The sequence below is a fragment of the Cherax quadricarinatus genome, unplaced genomic scaffold (genome assembly GCF_038502225.1).
Source record: "Cherax quadricarinatus isolate ZL_2023a unplaced genomic scaffold, ASM3850222v1 Contig4201, whole genome shotgun sequence".
NCBI classification, from domain to species: Eukaryota; Metazoa; Arthropoda; class Malacostraca; order Decapoda; family Parastacidae; genus Cherax; species Cherax quadricarinatus.
Genome location: NW_027199227.1, coordinates 6,773 through 30,328, shown reverse-complemented (window position 1 = coordinate 30,328; position 23,556 = coordinate 6,773). Strand labels below are relative to the sequence as shown.

The following is a 23,556-nucleotide window of genomic DNA, read 5'->3' as shown; positions in this document are numbered from 1 at the left end:
AAAATAATTCCTGAACATAGACATTTCCACGTTGAAGCGATAATAATGATAGACATATATTGTCAGTGTGTCTTAATGTTGTTTCTCATAAACATTCTTTAATTAAAAAATCCAGAATTCATGTAAATAACGAGTTCACAGAAAAATTAGTATTCCATGTGTGAATGACTGTCCAGGTGATTAACATGATTGAACATTAAAATGGTATAAAATACCGACAGGTTGTTAGGTAAGACACATATGCAACAGTTAGGTATCTTTATTTCGAAACGTTTCGCCTACACAGTAGGCTTCTTCAATCGAATACAGAAAAGTTGATAGAAGCATAAGAGACTTGAAGACGAGGGACCTGACCTCCCAACATCTGCGTTCTACTAGTGACCTACGTCTCACCTGCTGGCGCTATATAAGGCTCCATCCTGTCACTTCAACTCCATATTATTCCAGACAATGGAAAAATACTCTCCTCCAGACTGAGGGACTGACCACCTCAAAACTTTAAGGGTGATGGACTGATTACATCGTCTTCAAGTCTCTTCTGCTTCTATCAACTTTTCTGTACTTGACTGAAGAAGCCTACTGTGTAGGCGAAACGTTTCGAAATAAAGATGCCTAACTGTTGCATATGTGTCTTACCTAACAACCTGTCGGTATTTTATACCATTTTAATGTTCAATCTGTCAGACACTGCAACACAAGTGTATCTTGGTACAGACCTGAAATCAACTTTGACAACCTCTACTAGTGAGAACGGCTGTATTTGAGAGGGACCTGACCTCCCAACATCTGCGTTCTACTAGTGACCTATGTCTCACCTCCTGGCGCTATATAAGGCTCCATCCTGTCACTTCAACTCCATATTGTTTCAGACTATGGAACAATACTCTTCTCCAGACTGAGGGACTGACCACCTCAAAACTTTAAGGGTGATGGACTGATTACATCGTCTTCAAGTATCTTCTGCTTCTATCAACTTTTCTGTACTTGACTGAAGAAGCCTACTGTGTAGGCGAAGCGTTTCGAAATAAAGATACCTAACTGTTGCATATGTGTCTTACCATTAACATGATGCAACACATGAGAGTAAATGACTGTCCAGGTGATTAACATGATGCAACACATGAGAGTAAATGACTGTCCAGGTGATTAACATGATGCAACACATGAGAGTAAATGACTGTCCAAGTGATTAACATGATGCAGAGAGTGACTGGCCAAGTGAAACATGATGCAACACATGAGAGTAAATGACTGTCCAAGTGATTAACATGATGCAGAGAGTAAATGACTTAACATGATGCAACAAACGAGAGTTCCTTCAGGAAAAAAAATATTTCAGTGTTCAGAATGTCCAAAAGTTTTTCAAGGTAAATCAGATCTGGTAAAACACATTAGAGTTCATACACACGAAAAACCATATCAGTGTTCTGAATGTCTAAAATGTTTTTCACAAAAATCACATCTGATGCAACACAAAAGTGTTCATACACAAGAAAAACCATGTAAGTGTTCAGAGTGTCAAAAAAGTTTTAAAAGTAAATCAGGTCTAGTAAAACACATGAAAATTCATACACAAGAAAGACAGTATCAGTGTCCAACTTGTCTAAAATGCTTTGAAAATAAATCAAGTCTTTCATTACACATGAAAGCTCACACACAAGAAAAATCGCATCAGTGTTCAGAGTGTCTAAAAGACTTTTCACTTAAATCTTATTTAATAAAACACATGAGAGTTCATACTCAAAAAGAACCATATCTGTGCTCAGTGTGTCTAAAAACCTTTAAAAATAAATCTGGTCACATGACACACATGAAAGTTCATTCACACAAAAGAAACTATAAATGTTCAGAGTGTCTAAAAGACTTTATGAATAAATCAAATTTAATAAGGCACATGAGAGTTCATACTCAAGAAAAACCTTACCAGTGTTCATTGTGTCTAACAAAGTTTTCACAGAAGTCAGCTTTAAAGAGACACATGAGAGTGCATACACAAGAAAGACCCTATCACTGTTCAGAGTGCTTAAAATGCTTTTCACATAAAGCAACTCTAACACAACACATTAGAGTTCATACAAGAGAAAAACCATATCAATGTTTAGAATGTCTAAAAGAGTTTTCAGATAAATCTTCACTAATACGACACAGGAGAGCTCATACACAAGAAAAACCATATCAGTGTTCTGAATGCCTAAGAGATTTTTCAAGAAAATCAATTCTAATGCAACACATGAGAGTTCATACAAAAGAAAAACCATATCAATGTTCAGAATGCTTAAAAGACTTTTCACATAGATCTTCACTTATACTGCACTTAAGACTTCATACACAGGAAAAACCATATCAGTGTTCAGAGTGTCTGAAAGAGTTTTCACGAAAATCACATCTAGTAAAACACATGAGTATTCATTAACAAGAAAAAACATATCAGTGCTCAGAGTGTAGAAAAAAATTTTTTTCAAAAAGCCATAACAGTATTCAGAGTGTGTAAAAAGGCTTTTCACATAAATCATGTCTGGTATAACATGAGGGTTCTTCCAGTAGAGAATCTCCTTCATCGAGGATTACCTTGATGCTGTTAATGGGCTCTTGATCAAAATAATTTGGAGCTACCCTACCCTTGATTAAGTCTTTTTTAACCCTTCACCCCCTTCCACTTCCCAGGTGATGTATTACTCCTGTGTGTTTATCTCTCCATGAATATGAATAAAATACAGTACCTAATTATTTTATGTATTTACTTTATGTACAAAACAGTAGGCATCACCCTTTGCTAGGGTCATGTTCCTAAAATGGAATTAAGACATGATAATGTGACTTGTGAAATCATAATAACATGACTGTAAAACAAACCATTGTGTAAGCCACTTGGCCAGCTGGTTCTAATAGAGTTCATTCAACTAGGTATATTTCTATAAGGTGTCCTGTAGCTCGATCGCTAGCACACTCAGCTCACACGCTGAGGTTCGGAGATCGAATCCCCAGTATGGCTGGAAAACATCAGGATGTGTTTCCTTAAGACACCTGCTGTCTGTGTTCTCCCATCAGTATAATGGGTACCTGGGTGTTAGTCGACTGGTGTGGGTTGCATCCTGGGGCAAAACTGACCTAATTTGCCCAAAATGCTCAGCATAACAAGGGGCTTTCTATATAGTATTGTCATTGATGTCAGCTTGGCCTGTATACCTTGTACATGTACTTGTAGAAATAAAGATAATATATATTATTATTATTTTATACACCATAGGGAAGTTAGTATGGGTCCTGCTATGACTACAAATGCAAGGTTTTAGAGATGAATCTCCCACCAGAATGGCAAACTCTAGCTTAAGTCCCCTCAAAGCTGTCATCATGACTCAAGAAATCACAATAACATGATGGCAAACAAACCACTCACACGGGTGGGGGTTTGAGTTCATAGCTTGCTCACTGACCTAGAGTTTTAAAAGTCACTTGCCATGGGTTTAAACCCCACCTGTTCCATGGTTTGTCATGATAAGATAAGATAAGATAAGATTTCGTTCGGATTTTTAACCCCGGAGGGTTAGCCACCCAGGATAACCCAAGAAAGTCAGTGCGTCATCGAGGACTGTCTAACTTATTTCCATTGGGGTCCTTAATCTTGTCCCCCAGGATGCGACCCACACCAGTCGACTAACACCCAGGTACCTATTTGCTGCTAGGTGAACAGGACAACAGGTGTAAGGAAACGTGTCGAATGTTTCCACCTGCTAGAGTGAAAGACTTGTGAGAAAAATTGGGTTACATGCCTTGACTCATCAAGAAAAGCCTATCTAATTCTTACTCCATTACTAATAAAGTTTTTTACGTTTTATGTTGCATATGTTGTTGTTTGTTGATCTAGAAATGTGTGGAGAGGGTTCATTTTGCACTAGTAGGCCTAGTTGGATCTAGTGATGTTCAGACACTAAGAAGTGTATACAGTAGGACCCCGTTTTATGGAGTTTCACTTTACAGCATTCCGCTAATATGGACATTTCAAGTTATGACCAAAACTCACTATACAGCTTCCCCCACCTGTCTTTCTAATACAGTAACTGTGCTCCACCCAGTTTGCTTACATTCTCAGTGAGCTCCGCGATCATCTGTCTCTCCATTATGTCTGGAAACTCTCCAAAATTTCAAGTGTTTTAAAGGTATATCATGTTTTATATATATGTACTTTGATAATTATACTTATGTGAAACCTAGGTAGTAGGTTGGTAAACAGAAACCGCCCAGGGAGGTACTACCGTCCTGCCAAGTGAGTGTACAATGAAAACCTGTTATTGTTTTACATGATGGTAGGATTGCTGGTGTCTTTTGTCCGTCTCATAAACATGCAAGATTTCAGGTATATCTTGCTACTTCTACTTACACTTAGGTCACACTACACATACATGTTCAAGCATGTATATACACACCCCTCTAGATATTCTTCTATTTTCTTTCTAGTTCTTGTTCTTGTTTATTTCCTCTTATCTCCATGGGGAAGTGGAACAGAATTCTTCCTCCGTAAGCCATGCGTGTTGTAAGAGGCGACTAAAATGCCGGGAGCAAGGGGCTAGTAACCCCTTCTCCCGTATAAATTACTAAATTTAAGATAGACTTTCGTTTTACTTTTTGGGCCACCCTGCCTTGGTGGGATACGGCCGGTGTGTTGAAAGAAAGAAGACTTACGTGTAATTGTACCTAAAATTTCAAGTGTTTTAAAGGTATATCATGTTTTATATATACAGTGGACCCTAGCCTAACGATATTAATCCGTTCCTGAGAGCTCAACGTTAGGCGAAATTATCGTTAGCCGAATTAATTTTCCCATTAAGAAATAATGGAAATCAAATTAATCCGTTCCTGACACCCCAAAGTATGAAAAAAAAAATTTTTACCACATGAAATATTAATTTTAATACACACAAACTAAAGAAGACATGCACAGTTACATGACACTTACCTTTATTGAAGATCTGGTGATGATTGATGGGATGGGAGGAGGGGAGAGTGTGGATGGTGTTAATGTTTAGAAGGGGAATCCCCTTCCATTAGGACTTGAGGTGGCAAGTCCTTTTCCGGGGTTACTTCCCTTCTTCTTTTAATGCCACTAGGACCAGCTTGAGAGTCACTGGACCTCTGTCGCACAACATATCTGTCCATAGTGGCCTGTACCTCCCGTTCCTTTATGACATTCCTAAAGTGTTTCACAACATTGTCAGTGTAATAGTCACCAGCACAGCTTGCAATAGCTGTGTGAGGGTGATTTTCATCAAAAAAGGTTTGCACTTTAAGCCACATAGCACACATTTCCTTAATCTTTGAAGTAGGCAACTTCCTCAATTTCTCTATCCCCTCCTCCGGAGCAGTTTCCTCAGGTCTGGCCTCTTGCTGTTGAAGATGATCTAGCAGCTCATCAGTGGTTAGTTCATCATTGTCCTCCTCCACTAACTCTTCCACATCCTCCCCACTAACCTCCAACCCCAAGGACTTCCCCAATACCACAATGGATTCCTCAACTGGCATAGGATTCTCAGGGTTGGCGTCAAACCCTTCGAAATCCCTTTTGTCTACACATTCTGGCCACAGTTTCTTCCAAGCAGAGTTCAAGATCCTCTTAGTCACTCCCTCCCAAGCCTTACCTATAATGTTTACACAATTGAGGATGCTAAAGTGATCTCTCCAAAACTCTCTTAGAGTCAATTGAGTTTCTGAGGTCACTACAAAGCACCTTTCAAACATAGCTTTTGTGTAGAGTTTTTTGAAGTTTGAAATGACCTGCTGGTCAATGGGCTGCAGGAGAAGAGTGGTATTAGGAGGTAAAAACTTGACCTTAATGAAGCTCATTTCCCCAGAAAGCCGCTCTGCCATGTCTGAAGGATGACCAGGAGCATTGTCTAATACCAGGAGGCACTTAAGGTCCAATTTATTTTCCAGGAGGTAATTTTTCACAGTGGGGGCAAATGCATGGTGTAACCAGTCATAGAAAAAGTCCCTAGTGACCCATGCCTTACTGTTTGCCCTCCACAGCACACACAAATTAGCCTTGAGGACATTGTTTTTCCTGAACTCACTGGGAGTTTCAGAGTGATACACCAATAAAGGCTTCACTTTGCAACCACCACTAGCATTAGCACACATCAACAGAGTAAGCCTGTCTTTCATAGGCTTCTGGGAGTGCCTTTTCTTCCTGAGTAATGTAGGTCCTGCTTGGCATTTTCTTCCCAAACAGGCCTGTTTCGTCTCAATTAAACACTTGTTCAGGTTTCAGTCCTTCACTGTCTATGTACTCCTTGAATTCCTGCACATATTTTTTAGTCGCTTTGTGGTCCAAACTGGCAGCCTCACCATGCCTTATCACACTATGCCACTACGATTCTTAAATCTCTCAAACCAACCTTTGCTGGCCTTAAATTCACTCACCTCACCACTAGTTGCAGGCATTTTTCTAATTAAATCATCATGCAGCTTCCTAGCCTTTTCACATATGATCGCTTGAGAGATGCTATCTCCTGCTAACATCTTCTATCACTTGCGATCTCTGTTTCGAAAACAAAGTTGCACCTTTGGCAAGAACAGCTTCCTTGATTGCCGTTTTCTTGGCCACAATAGTAGCGATGGTTGATTGGGGTTTCGTGTACTACAGTGGTCCCTCGTTTATCGTCGTTAATCCGTTCCTGGAAGTGCGACGATTATCGAAATAGACGATTTTCGAATCAATTTTCCCCATAAGAAATAATGTAAATACAATTAATCCGTTCCTGACACCCAGAAGTATTAAAACAAAAAATTTTTTTACATGAAATATAGATGTAGTACATAAACAATACAATGGGACATGATGAATGAAACATTAACAGCATAACACTTACCTTTATTGGCGATTCTTCTTAGTGTATGGAAGACTGGAGGAGGAGAGAGATTGGATTAGTTACTGTTTGGAAGGGGAATCCCCTTCCATCAACACCTCAGGTACCAAGTCCTTTTCTGGGGTTACATACTTCTCTTCTCTGTTTCTTAATGCCACTAGGACCAGCTTGAGAGTCACTGGAGTCCTGTCTCGCAAAAAAAGTGTCCAGAGAGCTCTGTTTCTGGCGTCTCTTTAAAACTTCCCTAAAATGGGCCAAGACTCTGTCACTGTACAAGTTGCCGATATGGCTTGCAACATCCTTCTCAGGGTGATGTTTCTCCATAAATCTTTCCATCCTACCCCACATTTCAAAAATCTCCTTAATTTCTGAAGAAGGCACCTTCTTCCATCTCTCTTCCTCCTCCTCTGCAGCAAGATTCTGAGCTGCGATCTGTTGCTGTTCCTGCTGAAGCTCTTGCAGCTCCTCAGTGGTTAGCTCTTCGTTGTGGTCCTCCACCAACTCTTCCACATCCTCCAAACTCACATCCAACCCCATGGAACTCCCCAATGCCACAATAGATTTCACAACTGACATAGGCTCATCAGGGTCAGCCACAAACCCTTCAAAATCCCTCTTGTGGACACAATCTGGCCACAATTTTCTCCAAGCAACAACAGCTTCCTTGATTTCCTTTTTCTTTGCCACGATGGAAGATATGGTTGTATGGGGTTTGTTATACATCCTGGCCAGTTCGGCCACACGTACGCCACTTTCATATTGTTCAATGATGTTTTTCTTAAATTCAATCGTATTTCTCACCTTCTTTACCAAAGGCTTGGCACTAGGAGCTTTCTTTGGAGCCATGGTAGCTTATTTAGCACTTGCAAGCACTAAAATGAATGGAATATTATGAAATATTTCGTATGAACAAGTGAGGGGACCGTCGCTCACTGGTAAACAATGGCACACTGGCTGGGAAGGGAGGCCGAGGCGGCTCAGAGCCAGGACAAACAACGATTAGCGAGTCAACCGACCATTTGCGAGCCAATATTTGGACGAAAATAACGCGACAATTTCCGAAAAGGACGACTATCGAGCCCAACGATTATCGAAGGATCACTGTAACCCACCCAGTCTTCCCCACCATCCACGCTACCTTCCCCACCACCCACACTGTCTTCCCCACCACCCACACTGTCTTCCCCATCACCCACACTGTCTTCCCCACCACCAACACTGTCTTCCCCACCACCCACACTGTCTTCCCCACCACCCACACTGTCTTCCCAACCACCCTCTCCATCTTCCCCACCACCCACACTGTCTTCCCCACCACCCACACTGTCTTCCTCACCACCCACACTGTCTTCCCCACCACCCACACTGTCTTCCCCACCACCCACACTGTCTTCCTCACCACCCACACTGTCTTCCCCAGCACCCACACTGTCTTCCCCACCACCCACAATGTCTTCCTCACCACCCACACCCTCTTCCCCACCACCCACACTGTCTTCCCCACCACCCACACTGTCTTCCCCACCACCCACACTGTCTTCCTCACCACCCACACTGTCTTCCCCACCACCCACACTGTCTTCCCCACCACCCACACTGTCTTCCCCACCACCCCCACCACCCACACTGCCTTCCCCACTACCCACACTGCCTTCCCCACCACCCACACTGCCTTCTCCACTACCCACACTGCCTTCCCCATCACCCACACTGCCTTCCCCACTACCCACACTGCCTTCCCCAACACCCACACTGCCTTCTCCACTACCCACACTGCCTTCCCCACCACCCACGCTGCCTTCCCCACTACCCACACTGCCTTCCCCACCACCCGCGCTGCCTTCTCCACCACCTGCACTGCCTTCCACACCACCCGCACTGCCTTCCCCACCACCCGCACTGCCTTCCCCACCACTTGCACTGCCTTCCCCACCACCTGCACTGCCTTCCCCACCACCTGCACTGCCTTCCCCACCACCCTCAATGCCTTCCCCACCACGCGCACTGCCTTCCCCACCACCCACACTGCCTTCCCCACCACCCACACTGCCTTCCCCACAACCCACACTGCCTTCCCCACCACCCACACTGCCTTCCCCACCACCCACACTGCCTTCCCCACTACCCACACTGCCTTCCCCACTACCCACACTGCCTTCCCCACCACCCACACTGCCTTCCCCACCACCCACACTGCCTTCCCCACTACCCACACTGCCTTCCCCACTACCCACACTGCCTTCCCCACCACCCACACTGCCTTCCCCACCACCCACACTGCCTTCCCCACTACCCACACTGCCTTCCCCACCACCCACACTGCCTTCCCCACCACCCTTCCCCACACTGCCTTCCCCACCACCCACACTGCCTTCCCCACCACACACACTGCCTTCCCCACCACCCACACTGCCTTCCCCACTACCCACACTGCCTTCCCCACCACCCACACTGCCTTCCCCACCACCCACACTGCCTTCCCCACTACCCACACTGCCCACACTGCCTTCCCCACCACCCACACTGCCTTCCCACCACACACTGCCTTCCCCACTACACCCACACTGCCTTCCCCACCACACTGCACCCACTGCCTTCCCCACTACCCACACTGCCTTCCCACCACCACACTGCCTTCCCCACCACACTGCCTTCCCCACCACCCACACTGCCTTCCCCACCACCCACACTGCCTTCCCCACCACCCACACTGCCTTCCCCACTGCACCCACACTGCCTTCCCCACCACACACACTGCCTTCCCCACCACCCACACTGCCTTCCCCACTACCCACACTGCCTTCCCCACTACCCACACTGCCTTCCCACCACCCACACTGCCTTCCCCACCACCCACACTGCCTTCCCCACCACCCACACTGCCTTCCCCACCCCACCCACACTGCCTTCCCCACCACCCACACTGCCTTCCCCACTACCCACACTGCCTTCCCCACTACCCACACTGCCTTCCCCACCACCCACACTGCCTTCCCCACCACCCACACTGCCTTACCCACTACCCACACTGCCTTCCTTACTACCCACACTGCCATCCCCACTACCAACACTGCCTTCCCCACCACCCACACTGCCTTCCCCACTACCCACACTGCCTTCCCCACTACCAACACTGCCTTCTCCTCCACCCATACTGCCTTCCCCACTACCAGCACTGCCTTACCCACTACCTACACTGCATTCCCCACTACCCACACTACCTTCCCCACTACCCACACTGCCTTCTCCACCACCCACACTGCCTTCCCCACTACCCACACTGCCTGCTCCACCACCCACACTGCCTTCCCCACTACCCACACTGCCTTCCCCACCACCCACACTGCCTTCCCCACCACCCACACTGCCTTCCCCACCACCCACACTGCCTTCCCCACCACCCACACTGCCTTCCCCACCACCCACACTGCCTTCCCCACCACCCACACTGCCTTCCCCACCACCCACACTGCCTTCCCCACCACCCACACTGCCTTCCCCACCACCCACACTGCCTTCCCCACCAACCACACTGCCTTCCCCACCACACACACTGCCTTCCCCACCACCCACACTGCCTTCCCCACCACCCACACTGCCTTCCCCACCACCCACACTGCCTTCCCCCCCCCCCACACTGCCTTCCCCACCGCCCACACTGCCTTCCCCACCGCCCATGCCGCCTTCCCCACCACCCACACTGCCTTCCCCACTGCCCACACTGCCTTCCCCACCGCCCACACTGCCTTCCCCACCGCCCATGCCGCCTTCCCCACCGCCCATGCCGCCTTCCCCACCGCCCATGCCGCCTTCCCCACTACCCACACTGCCTTCCCCACCACCCACACTGCCTTCCCCACCACCCACACTGCCTTCCCCACCACCCACACTGCCTTCCCCACTACCCACACTGCCTTCCCCACCACCCACACTGCCTTCCCCACTTCCCCACTGCACCCACACTGCCTTCCCCACTACCCACACTGCCTTCCCCACTACCCACACTGCCTTCCCCACCCACACTGCACACTGCCTTCCCCACCACCCACACTGCCTTCCCCACTACCACCTGCCTTCAGCCATCCCCATCACCTGCCTTTCCCACCACCTGCCTTTCCCACCACCTGCCTTTCCCACCACCTGCCTTTCCCACCACCTGCCTTTCCCACCACCTGCCTTCCCCACTACCTGCCTTCCCCACCACCTGCCTTCCCCACCACCCGCACTGCCTTCCCCACCACCCGCACTGCCTTCCCCACCACTTGCACTGCCTTCCCCACCACCTGCACTGCCTTCCCCACCACCCTCAATGCCTTCCCCACCACTCGCACTGCCTTCCCCACCACCCACACTGCCTTCCCAACACTCACACTGCCTTCCCCACCACCTGCACTGCCTTCCCCACCACCCACACTGCCTTCCCCACCACCCTCAATGCCTTCCCCACCACTCGCACTGCCTTCCCCACCACCCACACTGCCTTCCCCACTACCCACACTGCCTTCCCCACCACCCACACTGCCTTCCCCACCACCCACACTGCCTTCCCCACCACCCGCACTGCCTTCCCCACCACCCACACTGCCTTCCCCACCACTCACACTGCCTTCCCCACCACCCACACTGCCTTCCCCACCACCCACACTGCCTTCCCCACCACCCACACTGCCTTCCCCAACACCCACACTGCCTTCTCCACCACCCACACTGCCTTCCCCACCACCCACTCTGCCTTCCCCACCACCCGCACTGCCTTCCCCGCTACCCACACTGCCTTCCCCACCACCCACACTGCCTTCCCCACCACCCACACTGCCTTCCCCACCACCCACACTGCCTTCCCCACCACCCACACTGCCTTCCCCACCACCCACACTGCCTTCCCCACCACCCACACTGCCTTCCCCACTACCTGCACACTGCCTTCCCCACCACCCACACTGCCTTCTCCACCACCCACACTGCCTTCCCCACGACCCACACTGCCTTCTCCACCACCAACACTGCCTTCCCCACCACCCAAACTGCCTTCTCCACCACCTACACTGCCTTCTCCACCACCCACACTGCCTTCTCCACCACCCACACTGCCTTCCCCACCACCCACACTGCCTTCCCCACCACCCGCACTGCCTTCCCCACTACCAACACTGCCTTCCCCAGTACCCATACTGCCTTTCCCACTACCCACACTGCCTTCCCCACTACCAACACTGCCTTCTCCACTACCCACACTGCCTTCCCCACTACCAAAACTGCCTTCTCCACAACCAACACTGCCTTCCCCACCACCCGCACTGCCTTCCCCACCACTTGCACTGCCTTCCCCACCACCAGCACTGCCTTCCCCACCCCCCACAATGCCTTCCCCCCCACACGCACTGCCTTCCCCACCACCCACACTGCCTTCCCCACCACCCACACTGCCTTCCCCACCACCCAACACTGCCTTCTCCACCACCTACACTGCCTTCTTCAACACCCACACTGCCTTCTCCACCACCCACACTGCCTTCCCCACCACCCACTCTGCCTTCCCCACCACCCGCACTGCCTTCCCCGCTACCAACACTGCCTTCCCCACTACCCATACTGCCTTCCCCACTAACCACACTGCCTTCCCCACTACCAACACTGCCTTCTCCACTACCCACACTGCCTTCTCCACTACCAACACTGCCTTCTCCACTACCAACACTGCCTTCCCAACTACCCACACTGCCTTCCCCACTACCAACACTGCCTTCCCCACCACCCACACTGCCTTCCCCACCACTCACACTGCCTTCCCCACCACCCACACTGCCTTCCCCACCACCCACACTGCCTTCCCCACCACTCACACTGCCTTCCCCACCACCCACACTGCCTTCCCCACCACTCACACTGCCTTCCCTACCACCCACACTGCCTTCCCCACCACCCACACTGCCTTCTCAACCATCCACACTGCCTTCCCCGCTACCAACACTGCCTTCCCCACTACCCATACTGCCTTCCCCACCACCCACACTGCCTTCCCCACCACCCACACAGCCTTCACCACTACCCACACTGCCTTCCCCACCACCCGCACTGCCTTCCCCACCACCCGCGCGGCCTTCTCCACCACCTGCACTGCCTTCCACACCACCCGCACTGCCTTCCCCACCACCAGCACTGCCTTCCCCACTACCAACACTGCCTTCCCCACTACCCACACTGCCTTCTCCACCACCCACACTGCCTTCCCCACTACCCACACTGCCTTCCCCACTACCAACACTGCCTTCCCCCCTACCAACACTGCCTTCCCCACTACCCACACTGCCTTCTCCACCACCCACACTGCCTTCCCCACTACCAACACTGCCTTCCCCACCACCCAAACTGCCTTCTCCACCACCTACACTGCCTTCTCCACCACCCACACTGCCTTCTCCACCACCCACACTGCCTTCTCCACCACCCACACTGCCTTCCCCACTACCAACACTGGCTTCCCCACCACCCAAACTGCCTTCTCCACCACCTACACTGCCTTCTTCAACACCCACACTGCCTTCTCCACCACCCACACTGCCTTCCCCACCACCCACTCTGCCTTCCCCACCACCCGCACTGCCTTCCCCGCTACCAACACTGCCTTCCCCACTACCCATACTGCCTTCCCCACTAACCACACTGCCTTCCCCACTACCCACACTCCCTTCCCCACCACCCACACTGCCTTCCCCACCACCCACACTGCCTTCCCCACCACCCACACTGCCTTCCCCACCACCCACACTGCCTTCCCCACTACCCACACTGCCTTCCCCACCACCCACACTGCCTTCCCCACCACCCACACTGCCTTCCCCACCACCCTTCCCCACACTGCCTTCCCCACCACCCACACTGCCTTCCCCACCACCCACACTGCCTTCCCCACCACCCACACTGCCTTCCCCACCACCCACCACTGCCTTCCCCACCACCCACACTGCCTTCCCCACTACCCACACTGCCTTCCCCACTACCCACACTGCCTTCCCCACCACCCACACTGCCTTCCCCACTACCCACACTGCTTCCCCACCACCCACACTGCCTTCCCCACTACCCACACTGCCTTCCCCACTACCCACACTGCCTTCCCCACCACCCACACTGCCTTCCCCACTACCCACACTGCCTTCCCCACTGCCTTCCCCACTACCCACCACTGCCTTCCCCACTACCCACACTGCCTTCCCCACTACCCACTGCCTTCCCCACTACTGCCTTCCCCACCACCCACACTGCCTTCCCCACCACCCACACTGCCTTCCCCACTACCCACACTGCCTTCCCCACCACACTGCCACTGCCTTCCCCACTACCCACACTGCCTTCCCCACTACCCACACTGCCTTCCCCACCACCCACCACTGCCTTCCCCACTACCCACACTGCCTTCCCCACCACTGCCTTCCCCACCACTCACACTGCCTTCCCCACCACTCACACTGCCTTCCCCACCACTCACACTGCCTTCCCTACCACCCACACTGCCTTCCCCACCACTCACACTGCCTTCCCCACCACCCACACTGCCTTCCCCACCACTCACACTGCCTTCCCTACCACCACACTGCCTTCCCCACCACCCACACTGCCTTCCCCACCACTCACACTGCCTTCCCTACCACCCACACTGCCTTCCCCACTACCCACACTGCCTTCCCCACTGCCTTCCCCACTACCCACACTGCCTTCCCCACCACCCACACTGCCTTCCCCACTACCCACACTGCCTTCCACCACCCACACTACCTTCCCCACACTGCCTTCCCCACTACCCACACTGCCTTCCCCACTACCCACACTGCCTTCCCCACCACCCACACTACCCACACTGCCTTCCCCACCACCCACACTGCCTTCCCCACTACCCACACTGCCTTCCCCACCACCCACACTGCCTTCCCCACTACTTTCCCACCACCACCCACACTGCCTTCCCCACTACCCACACTGCCTTCCCCACCACCCACACTGCCTTCCCCACCACCCACACTGCCTTCTTACCCACACCACTGCCTTCCCCACTACCAACACTGCCTTCCCCACTACTGCCTTCCCCACTACCCACACACCTACCCACACTGCCTTCCCCACTACCAACACTACCATCCCCACAACCCACACTACCTTCTCCACCACTGCCTTCCCCACTACCCACACTGCCTTCCCCACACTACCAACACACTGCCTTCCCCACCACTCGCACTGCCTTCCCCACCACCCACACTGCCTTCCCAACACTCACACTGCCTTCCCCACTACCAACACTGCTTTCTACCCACACTCCTTCCCCACTACCCACACTGCCTTCTCCACCACTGCCTTCTCCACCACCACCTGCCTTCCACACTACCAACACTGCCTTCCCCACTACCCACACTGCCTTCCCCACTACCCACACTGCCTTCTCCACCACTCACACTGCTTTCCCCACTACCCACACTACCTTCCCCACTACCCACACTGCCTTCTCCACCACCCACACTGCCTTCCCCACCCCTTCCCCACTATGCATACTGCCTTCCCCACTACCAGCACTGCCTTCCCCACTACCTACACTGCTTTCCCCACTACCCACACTACCTTCCCCACTACCCACACTGCCTTCTCCACCACCCACACTGCCTTCCCCACTACCCACACTGCCTCCTCCACCACCCACACTGCCTTCCCCACTACCAACACTGCCTTCCCCACTACCAACACTGCCTTCCCCACTACCCACACTACCTTCTCCACCACCCACACTGCCTTCCCCACTACCAACACTGCCTTCCCCACTACCCACACTGCCTTCCCCACTACCAACACTGCCTTCCCCACCACCCACACTGCCTTCCCCACTACCCACACTGCCTTCCCCACTACCAACACTGCCTTCCCCCCTACCAACACTGCCTTCCACCCATGCTGAGTTCCCTTTTCACTCTCTGTATCTGGTATCCTGTGTATTGCTTTCAGTCACAAACTCATTAAAACTATGAAATTCATCTTCACTGACACTTCCCTCTGTGTCAGAACTCTCATTTGGGAAGAGATGAGTCCCAGTTTGCAGGGGAGTCAGGTATTCTCTACTGCTAGGCATAGTGAATAAGGCATACTGAATTAGCACTCCCACAATACACTGCGGCCTCCCATATTTTTTTTTACTGTGCACACTGAGCATGCAGACCCATTCTCTCACATGTAGGCCTACCAGCTTTCTCCCACCAGATCTGAAGCTGCTAGAATTTTGGCATTGTATTATGGGACAAACACTGGCTTTCAAGGCATAATATTATGGGACCAACAGTGAATGGGTTAAATATCATGTATGTATTACATTAATATACACATTTTTCAATAATCCTATGATATAATAAACATGATATATAACATGTAAACATGATAAATACACCCCACAGTAGAATAAATTAACATAAATAGGGAAGTTTTTATTGCATTTATGGATTTAGAAAAGGCATATGATAGAGTGGATAGAGGAGCAATGTGGCAGATGTTGCAAGTATATGGAATAGGTGGTAAGTTACTAAATGCTGTAAAGAGCTTTTATGAGGATAGTGAGGCTCAGGTTAGGGTGTGTAGAAGAGAGGGAGAATACTTCCCGGTAAAAGTAGGTCTTAGACAGGGATGTGTAATGTCACCATGGTTGTTTAATATATTTATAGATGGGGTTGTAAAAGAAGTAAATGCTAGGGTGTTCGGGAGAGGGGTGGGATTAAATTATGGGGAATCAAATTCAAAATGGGAATTGACACAGTTACTTTTTGCTGATGATACTGTGCTTATGGGAGATTCTAAAGAAAAATTACAAAGGTTAGTGGATGAGTTTGAGAATGTGTGTAAAGGTAGAAAGTTGAAAGTCAACATAGAAAAGAGTAAGGTGATGAGGGTATCAAATGATTTAGATAAAGAAAAATTGGATATCAAATTGGGGAGGAGGAGTATGGAAGAAGTGAATGTTTTCAGATACTTGGGAGTTGACGTGTCGGCGGATGGATTTATGAAGGATGAGGTTAATCATAGAATTGATGAGGGAAAAAAGGTGAGTGGTGCGTTGAGGTATATGTGGAGTCAAAAAACGTTATCTATGGAGGCAAAGAAGGGAATGTATGAAAGTATAGTAGTACCAACACTCTTATATGGATGTGAAGCTTGGGTGGTAAATGCAGCAGCGAGGAGACAGTTGGAGGCAGTGGAGATGTCCTGTCTAAGGGCAATGTGTGGTGTAAATATTATGCAGAAAATTCGGAGTGTGGAAATTAGGAGAAGGTGTGGAGTTAATAAAAGCATTAGTCAGAGGGCAGAAGAGGGGTTGTTGAGGTGGTTTGGTCATTTAGAGAGAATGGATCAAAGTAGAATGACATGGAAAGCATATAAATCTGTAGGGGAAGGAAAGAGGGGTAGGGGTCGTCCTCGAAAGGGTTGGAAAGAGGGGGTAAAGGAGGTTTTGTGGGTTAGGGGCTTGGACTTCCAGCAAGCATGCATGAGCGTGTTAGATAGGAGTGAATGGAGACGAATGATACTTGGGACCTGACAATCTGTTGGAGTGTGAGCAGGGTAATATTTAGTGAAGGGATTCAGGGAAACCGGTTGTTTTCATATAGTCGGACTTGAGTCCTGGAAATGGGAAGTACAATGCCTGCACTTTAAAGGAGGGGTTTGGGATATTGGCAGTTTGGAGGGATATGTTGTGTTGTTGTATTCTGAGCACCTCTGCAAAAGCAGTGATAATGTGTGAGTGTGGTGAAAGTGTTGAATGATGATGAAAGTATTTTCTTTTTGGGGATTTTCTTTCTTTTTTTTTTGGGTCACCCTGCCTCGGTGGGAGACGGCCGACTTGTTGAAAAAAAAAAAAAAAAAAAAAAATATGAGATGTTTTTCTAGTCATCTAGCAGGAGTGTTGGAAAGAATAACGTTTTCTATAGTTCAACACCAAAGAAAATGTGTACACAATAATATTACTGGGGGTAACTGGGGGTAAAGAGAGAGAGAGAAAGCTTGCACTGTTTTGGAAGCTAAACATTGTACAAGCACCATCAGACTTACGACCTGCTCGACATATGACCACTCATACTTACGACTGTATGTTTGGCAGCATATACAGTAGTAAAATATTTAGTAAAAAGTAACATATGTCTGGCAGCATATGCAATGGTTAAGTACAGTGGACCCCCGCTTTACGATCAGCTCCCAATGCGACCAATTATGTAAGTGTATTTATGTAAGTGCATTTGTACGTGTAAGTTTGGGGGTCTGAAATGGGCTAATCTAATTCACAATATTCCTTATGGGAACAAATTCATTCAGTAATGGCACCTGAACATACTTCTGGAATGAAATAATATAAGCCGGGGGTCCACTGTATTTAGTAAAAAAGTAACACATGATATTATATAGGTACTTCATATAGCAAAGGTTTGACATTATGCTCTACCCAGTATGTCGGCAATTTTCTAAGGTTCAAGCGACTTTACTCCTACCTTACATCCAACAACATACTTAACCCATGCCAGTTTGGATTTAGACCAAAAAAAAAAAAGCACGAATGATGCTATTATACAAATGCTTGACCTAATATACACAGCTCTCGATAAAAATGAATATCCCCTGGGGCTCTTTATCGACCATTTGACACAGATGACCACAATCTCTTGCACCTCAAACTGAATCATTATGGCATAAGAAGACATTCTCTTGATTACCTAAAATCATATCTTAATGACAGACACCAGTATGTACATGCAAATGGAGTCAACTCCACTATCCATCCTGTAGCTGTAGGAGTACCCCAAGGTAGTGTCCTAGGCCCACTCCTCTTTCTCATCTGCATCAATGATCTCCCCAATGCATATCAACTCCTTACACTAGTTCTATTCGCAGATGACACTACATATGTCTACTCCTATTCAGACCCACCTGTGCTTGGAAACATGGTAAACAATGAACTGCTAAAGATATATGCTTGGATGATGACCAACAAACTCACTCTCAACATAGACAAAACATACTTCATGCTGTTTGGCAACAGAGCCTCAAATATTCAACTCAACATACTGTTAAATGGTTCCCCTATATCAAGACACACGGAGGGCAAATTTCTAGGTCTTCTCCTTGACTGTAATCTTAAATTTCAGTCCCATACCCATCACATAGCCAAGAAAATTTCCAAATCAGTAGGAATCCTTTCCAAGATACAATACTATGTACCAAAAACGATTCTCCATACCCTGTACCACTGGAGTTTACCTGGAGAGAGTTCCGGGAGTCAACGCCCCTGCAGCCCGGTCTGTAAGAAGGCTGCCTGGTGGATCAGAGCCTGATCAATCAGGCTGTTACTGCTGGCTGCATTCAATCCAACATACGAGCCACACCCCGGCTGGTCAGGTACTGACTTTAGGTGCATGTCCAGTGCCTGCTTGAAGACAGCCAGGGGTCTATTGGTAATCCCCCTTATGTATGCTGGGAGGCAGTTGAACAGTCTCAGGCCCCTGACACTTATTGTATTGTCTCTTACGTGCTAGTGACACCCCTGCTTTTCATTGGGGGGATGTAACATCATGTGCCGAGTCTTTTGCTTTTGTTGTGAGTGATTTTTGTGTGCAAGATCGGTACTAGTCCCTCTAGGATTTTCCAGGTGTATATAATCATGTATCTCTCCTGCCTGCATTCCAGGGAGTACAGGTTCAAGAACTTCAAGCGCTCCCAGTAATTGAGGTGTTTTATCTCCGTTATGCGTGCCATAAAGGTTCTCTGTACATTTTCTAGGTCAGCAATTTCACCTCCCTTGAAAGGTGCTGTTAGTGTACCTATATAGAACAAGCAACCTGAAGAGCATCATTATGGACTTGGCATCCCTAGTTTTGAAGGTTCTCATTATCCATCCTGTCATTTTTCTAGCAGATGCGATTGATACAATGTTATGGTCCTTGAAGGTGAGATCCTCCGACATGATCACTCCCAGGTCTTTGATATTGGTTTTTCACTCTATTTTTTGGAAGGAATTTGTTTTGTTCTCTGATGACGTTTTAATTTCCTCATGTTTGCCATATCGGAGTAATTGAAATTTCTCATCGTTGAACTTCATATTGTTTTCTGCAGCCCACTGAAAGATTTGGTTGATGTCTGCCTGGAGCCTTGCAGTGTCTGCAATGGAAGACACTGTCATGCAGATTTGGGTGTCATCTGCAAAGGAAGACACGGTGCTGTGGCTGACATCCTTATCTATGTCAGATATGAGGATGAGAAACAAGATTGGAGCAAGTACTGTGCCTTGTGGAGCAGAGCTTTTCACCGTAGCCGCCTCAGACTTTACTCTGTTGACTACTGCTCTTTGTGTTCTGTTTGTGAGGAAATTATAGATCCATCTACCAACTTTTCCTGTTATTCCTTTAGCATGCATTTTGTGCACTATTACGCCATGGTCACACTTGTCAAAGGCTTTTGCAAAGTCTGTATATATTACATCTGCATTCTTTTTGTCTTGTAGTGCATCTAGGATCTTGTCATAGTGATCCAGTAGCTGAGACAGACAGGAGTGACCTGCTCTAAACCCACGTTGCCCTGGATTGTGTAATTGATGGGTATCTAGATGGGTGGCAATCTTGCTTCTTTGGACCCTTTCATAGATTTTTTTTCACTATGAATCTAAGTTACTTCACCTGGAGAATAAGTTCAACTGCCTTGAACAACAGCTAACGTCAACTGGCATGACTGATTTTGGCAAGACCCTCCAATCAGTCATAGCGAGTCACACAGATCAAATAGCTTCCCTAAACACAAAGATTGAAGATGCCATCAAGGACTGGAAAATAAATATTGATACCCAATTGAACAATTATTTTGCTTGCCAAGATGATAAGGCAGAGCAAGATAAGCTAGCCGATTCAGTAGTGATTAACAGTCCACTCTTTCCTAGTGAATTAAACCATACCAACTGCAAAGCTACAACTCTTCAGATCATACAAGACCACCTGCGTGTTAGTGTGCCAGTGTCGGAAATAAAAGAATCAGGGCTACTAGGGAACCAAGGAAGAAAAAGTGTTATGTTCAGATTTCACACACAAGACAGAAAAAAAGATCTAATAAGTTCATAAATGAGTGTCTCACAAGAAAACCACAGAACCTGTACAGAGTGAGAAAACTGAAACGTGAGAATAATGGTAAAATTCACCAGTGCTTTGTACCTGATGGACAAATTCTAGTAAGAAAAACAAATGTAGGCTGTGTGTACTATATCACAAATGAAAACGAACTAACAAACTTCCTTTATGACCCAAACATTACAGAATGTGCCTGATATTAGTGACCAAATCATTGTACTATGTTAGTGTATGTTATTATGCCAGTATTGAATTAATCCCTGTAGTATCGCCTCCTGGATAGTATTTACTACCTCATTATCCCGTGTGTCCCACACAGTTCCTTGTGTGACCCAGTTTGTGTTATCTTCCCAGATTTCCCAATCACATTTTATTACTTGTTAATAAGATACTTACTCTTTAATAATATCTGTATTACCATTTATTCCTACTTAAGCACTGTTATAATTCTCTTATAATCTTACCTAATTTTCCTTTTGCTTCCAAACTACAAATAACAAACTAGTGTATGTTCCTACTACACTACTGTGCAATTCCTTGTACAATCTTCCACTAGCTAGTATCAACTATCTCAAACATTTCTTTAGTGATATTAATTGCTCAAACTTTATGTTATAAGGCAAATCCTACTCTCAGATTAATTTCATATCTTAGTGTCAATCTATTTAAAGGTTGTTTGCCACTGCTTAATTTAGTCCCTTTTTACATTTCTCCTGAAATAATTCTCTATATACCAATACATTGTACTGACCTTTATTCAGGAATTGTTATACTCCTAGTTCTAACAATAATTAAAGGGCTTCTTTCAGGAGATACAATATTTTTTTCTCTCTTGTCTATATAGTCACATTTATTAAAATACTCCAGGTGCTATTGACTACCTCAGGTGCTACTGATTTTGTTTTTAATACATTCTTTTATTATTATATTCACTAGCTCTTTTATTTTAGCTGTAAATATCTACCGTAGTTCATAAACTCACATTTATTAAAATAATTAAGGTACTTTTAGGTGCTAAAGTGTATAACTGAATTATCTATTCTGTAATAATCCCTTTTTCTTTTAAATTTTTTCAAGTTTTAGAATAATTACAGAGTCCTATTCATAAGTCTAGCTGTAGATTCAATATAAATCTTATAATATTTTAATCAGAAAATCTAGTTTGTAAAATCACTCTCATCTTACGACTGCAGGCATAGATCCTGATGTAAACTTTCTACTAAATGAATTACATGAATCAACTCCCGCTTCACACACGGAGGGCCCGGGTTCGATTCAGTAACTGTAATTACTACACAGCAGACCAAGCAAAGACATTACTCAGTGCAAACAATATTTATTTATTTATTTATTTATTTATTTATTTATTTAATGTCTTTGCAAACAGTACATTGAGATTGTGTATTTACAATAGTGGGTTGAATTGCAAAGAGAGCCTCTATTATGCCTTGGCATTATGGGCCAACTTAACATTATTGGCTTACATTCTACTTAATACTAAGGAGTAGTATATCATAGTTGTACAGTAGGAAATTAATTATTTCATAGTTGTACAGTAGAATATTAATTATAAACGAATCAAAATTTGTATAATACAAAGATATACGTATTTATATTCTAAAATGCTTTTGTGAAAAACAATGATTCAATTATATTCCTGTCAACAATGGATAAAAGGTTCAATGTGATTGTTTCAGTTATGATGTGGGAGTACATAGGTGAGTAAATGTGTACTGAGTATTTAGCATTTAGTCTAGGGTGATTAAGTGGCTTTTGAGAAGAGTCTTAAATTGATTTTCAGACTGGGTTACTTTAATATCTTCTGGTAATGAATTCCATATTTTGGGGCCCTTTATGTGCATAGAGTTTTTACACAGTGTGATATGGACACGAGGTATATCAAAAAGAGATCTGTGTCTTGTGTTGTGGTCATGTTTCCTGTTTAAGTTGGTGAGGAAAAGTTTGAGTGGGGGGTTTAAATTTGCGTGTATTGTTCTGTGTATGTAGTAGGCACATGAGTAAGTATGGATGTTCTTAATGGTAAGCAGATTCAGACTTTTGAAAATTGGTGGAGTATGCTGGCGGGAGTGGGAATTTGTTATCATTCTTACTGCTGCCTTTTGCTGGGTTATTAGGGGTTTTAGGTGATTGGATGTTGTTGATCCCCATGCACAAATTCCATATGTAAGATAAGGGTATATGAGTGAATGGTACAGTGCCAGGAGAGCTGATTGTGGAACGTAGTACCTTATCTTTGATAGTATGCCTACAGTCTTGGAGATTTTCTTGGTGATTTGTTGTATGTGTGTCCGGAACTTAAGGCTGCTGTCAATGTGGATACCCAAGAATTTTCCCTCTGTGACTCTTGTGACTGATGATCCATTTAGCGTAATGTTAATTGGATCATTTGCAGCTTTGTTTCCAAACTGAATGAAACAGGTTTCATCGGTGTTCAGGGTAAGTTTGTTAGTCATCATCCAGGCAGATATTTTCTGTAATTCAGCATTGACCGTGTTTGCTAGCATGACTGCATTTGGGTGGGAAAATACATATGTAGTGTCATCTGC

The 23,556-nt window shown here is 47.2% G+C and overlaps 1 protein-coding gene across 1 annotated transcript; it reads left to right on the top strand.

Moving 5' to 3' along the window:
- Window positions 1-1,295: 1,295 nt before the first annotated feature.
- LOC128704514 (zinc finger protein 271) lies at window positions 1,296-2,727 on the top strand. The gene has a single exon (XM_053799629.2). It carries the CDS (start codon window positions 1,298-1,300, stop codon window positions 2,411-2,413), a length of 1,116 nt encoding a protein of 371 aa, XP_053655604.2. The 5' UTR covers window positions 1,296-1,297; the 3' UTR covers window positions 2,414-2,727.
- The last annotated feature ends 20,829 nt before the right edge of the window (window positions 2,728-23,556 follow it).

Excerpts from the sequence above, each read along its gene's own strand:
- LOC128704514 (XM_053799629.2), top strand. The coding sequence starts at position 1,298 with ATGCAACAAACGAGAGTTCCTTCAGGAAAAAAAATATTTCAGTGTTCA.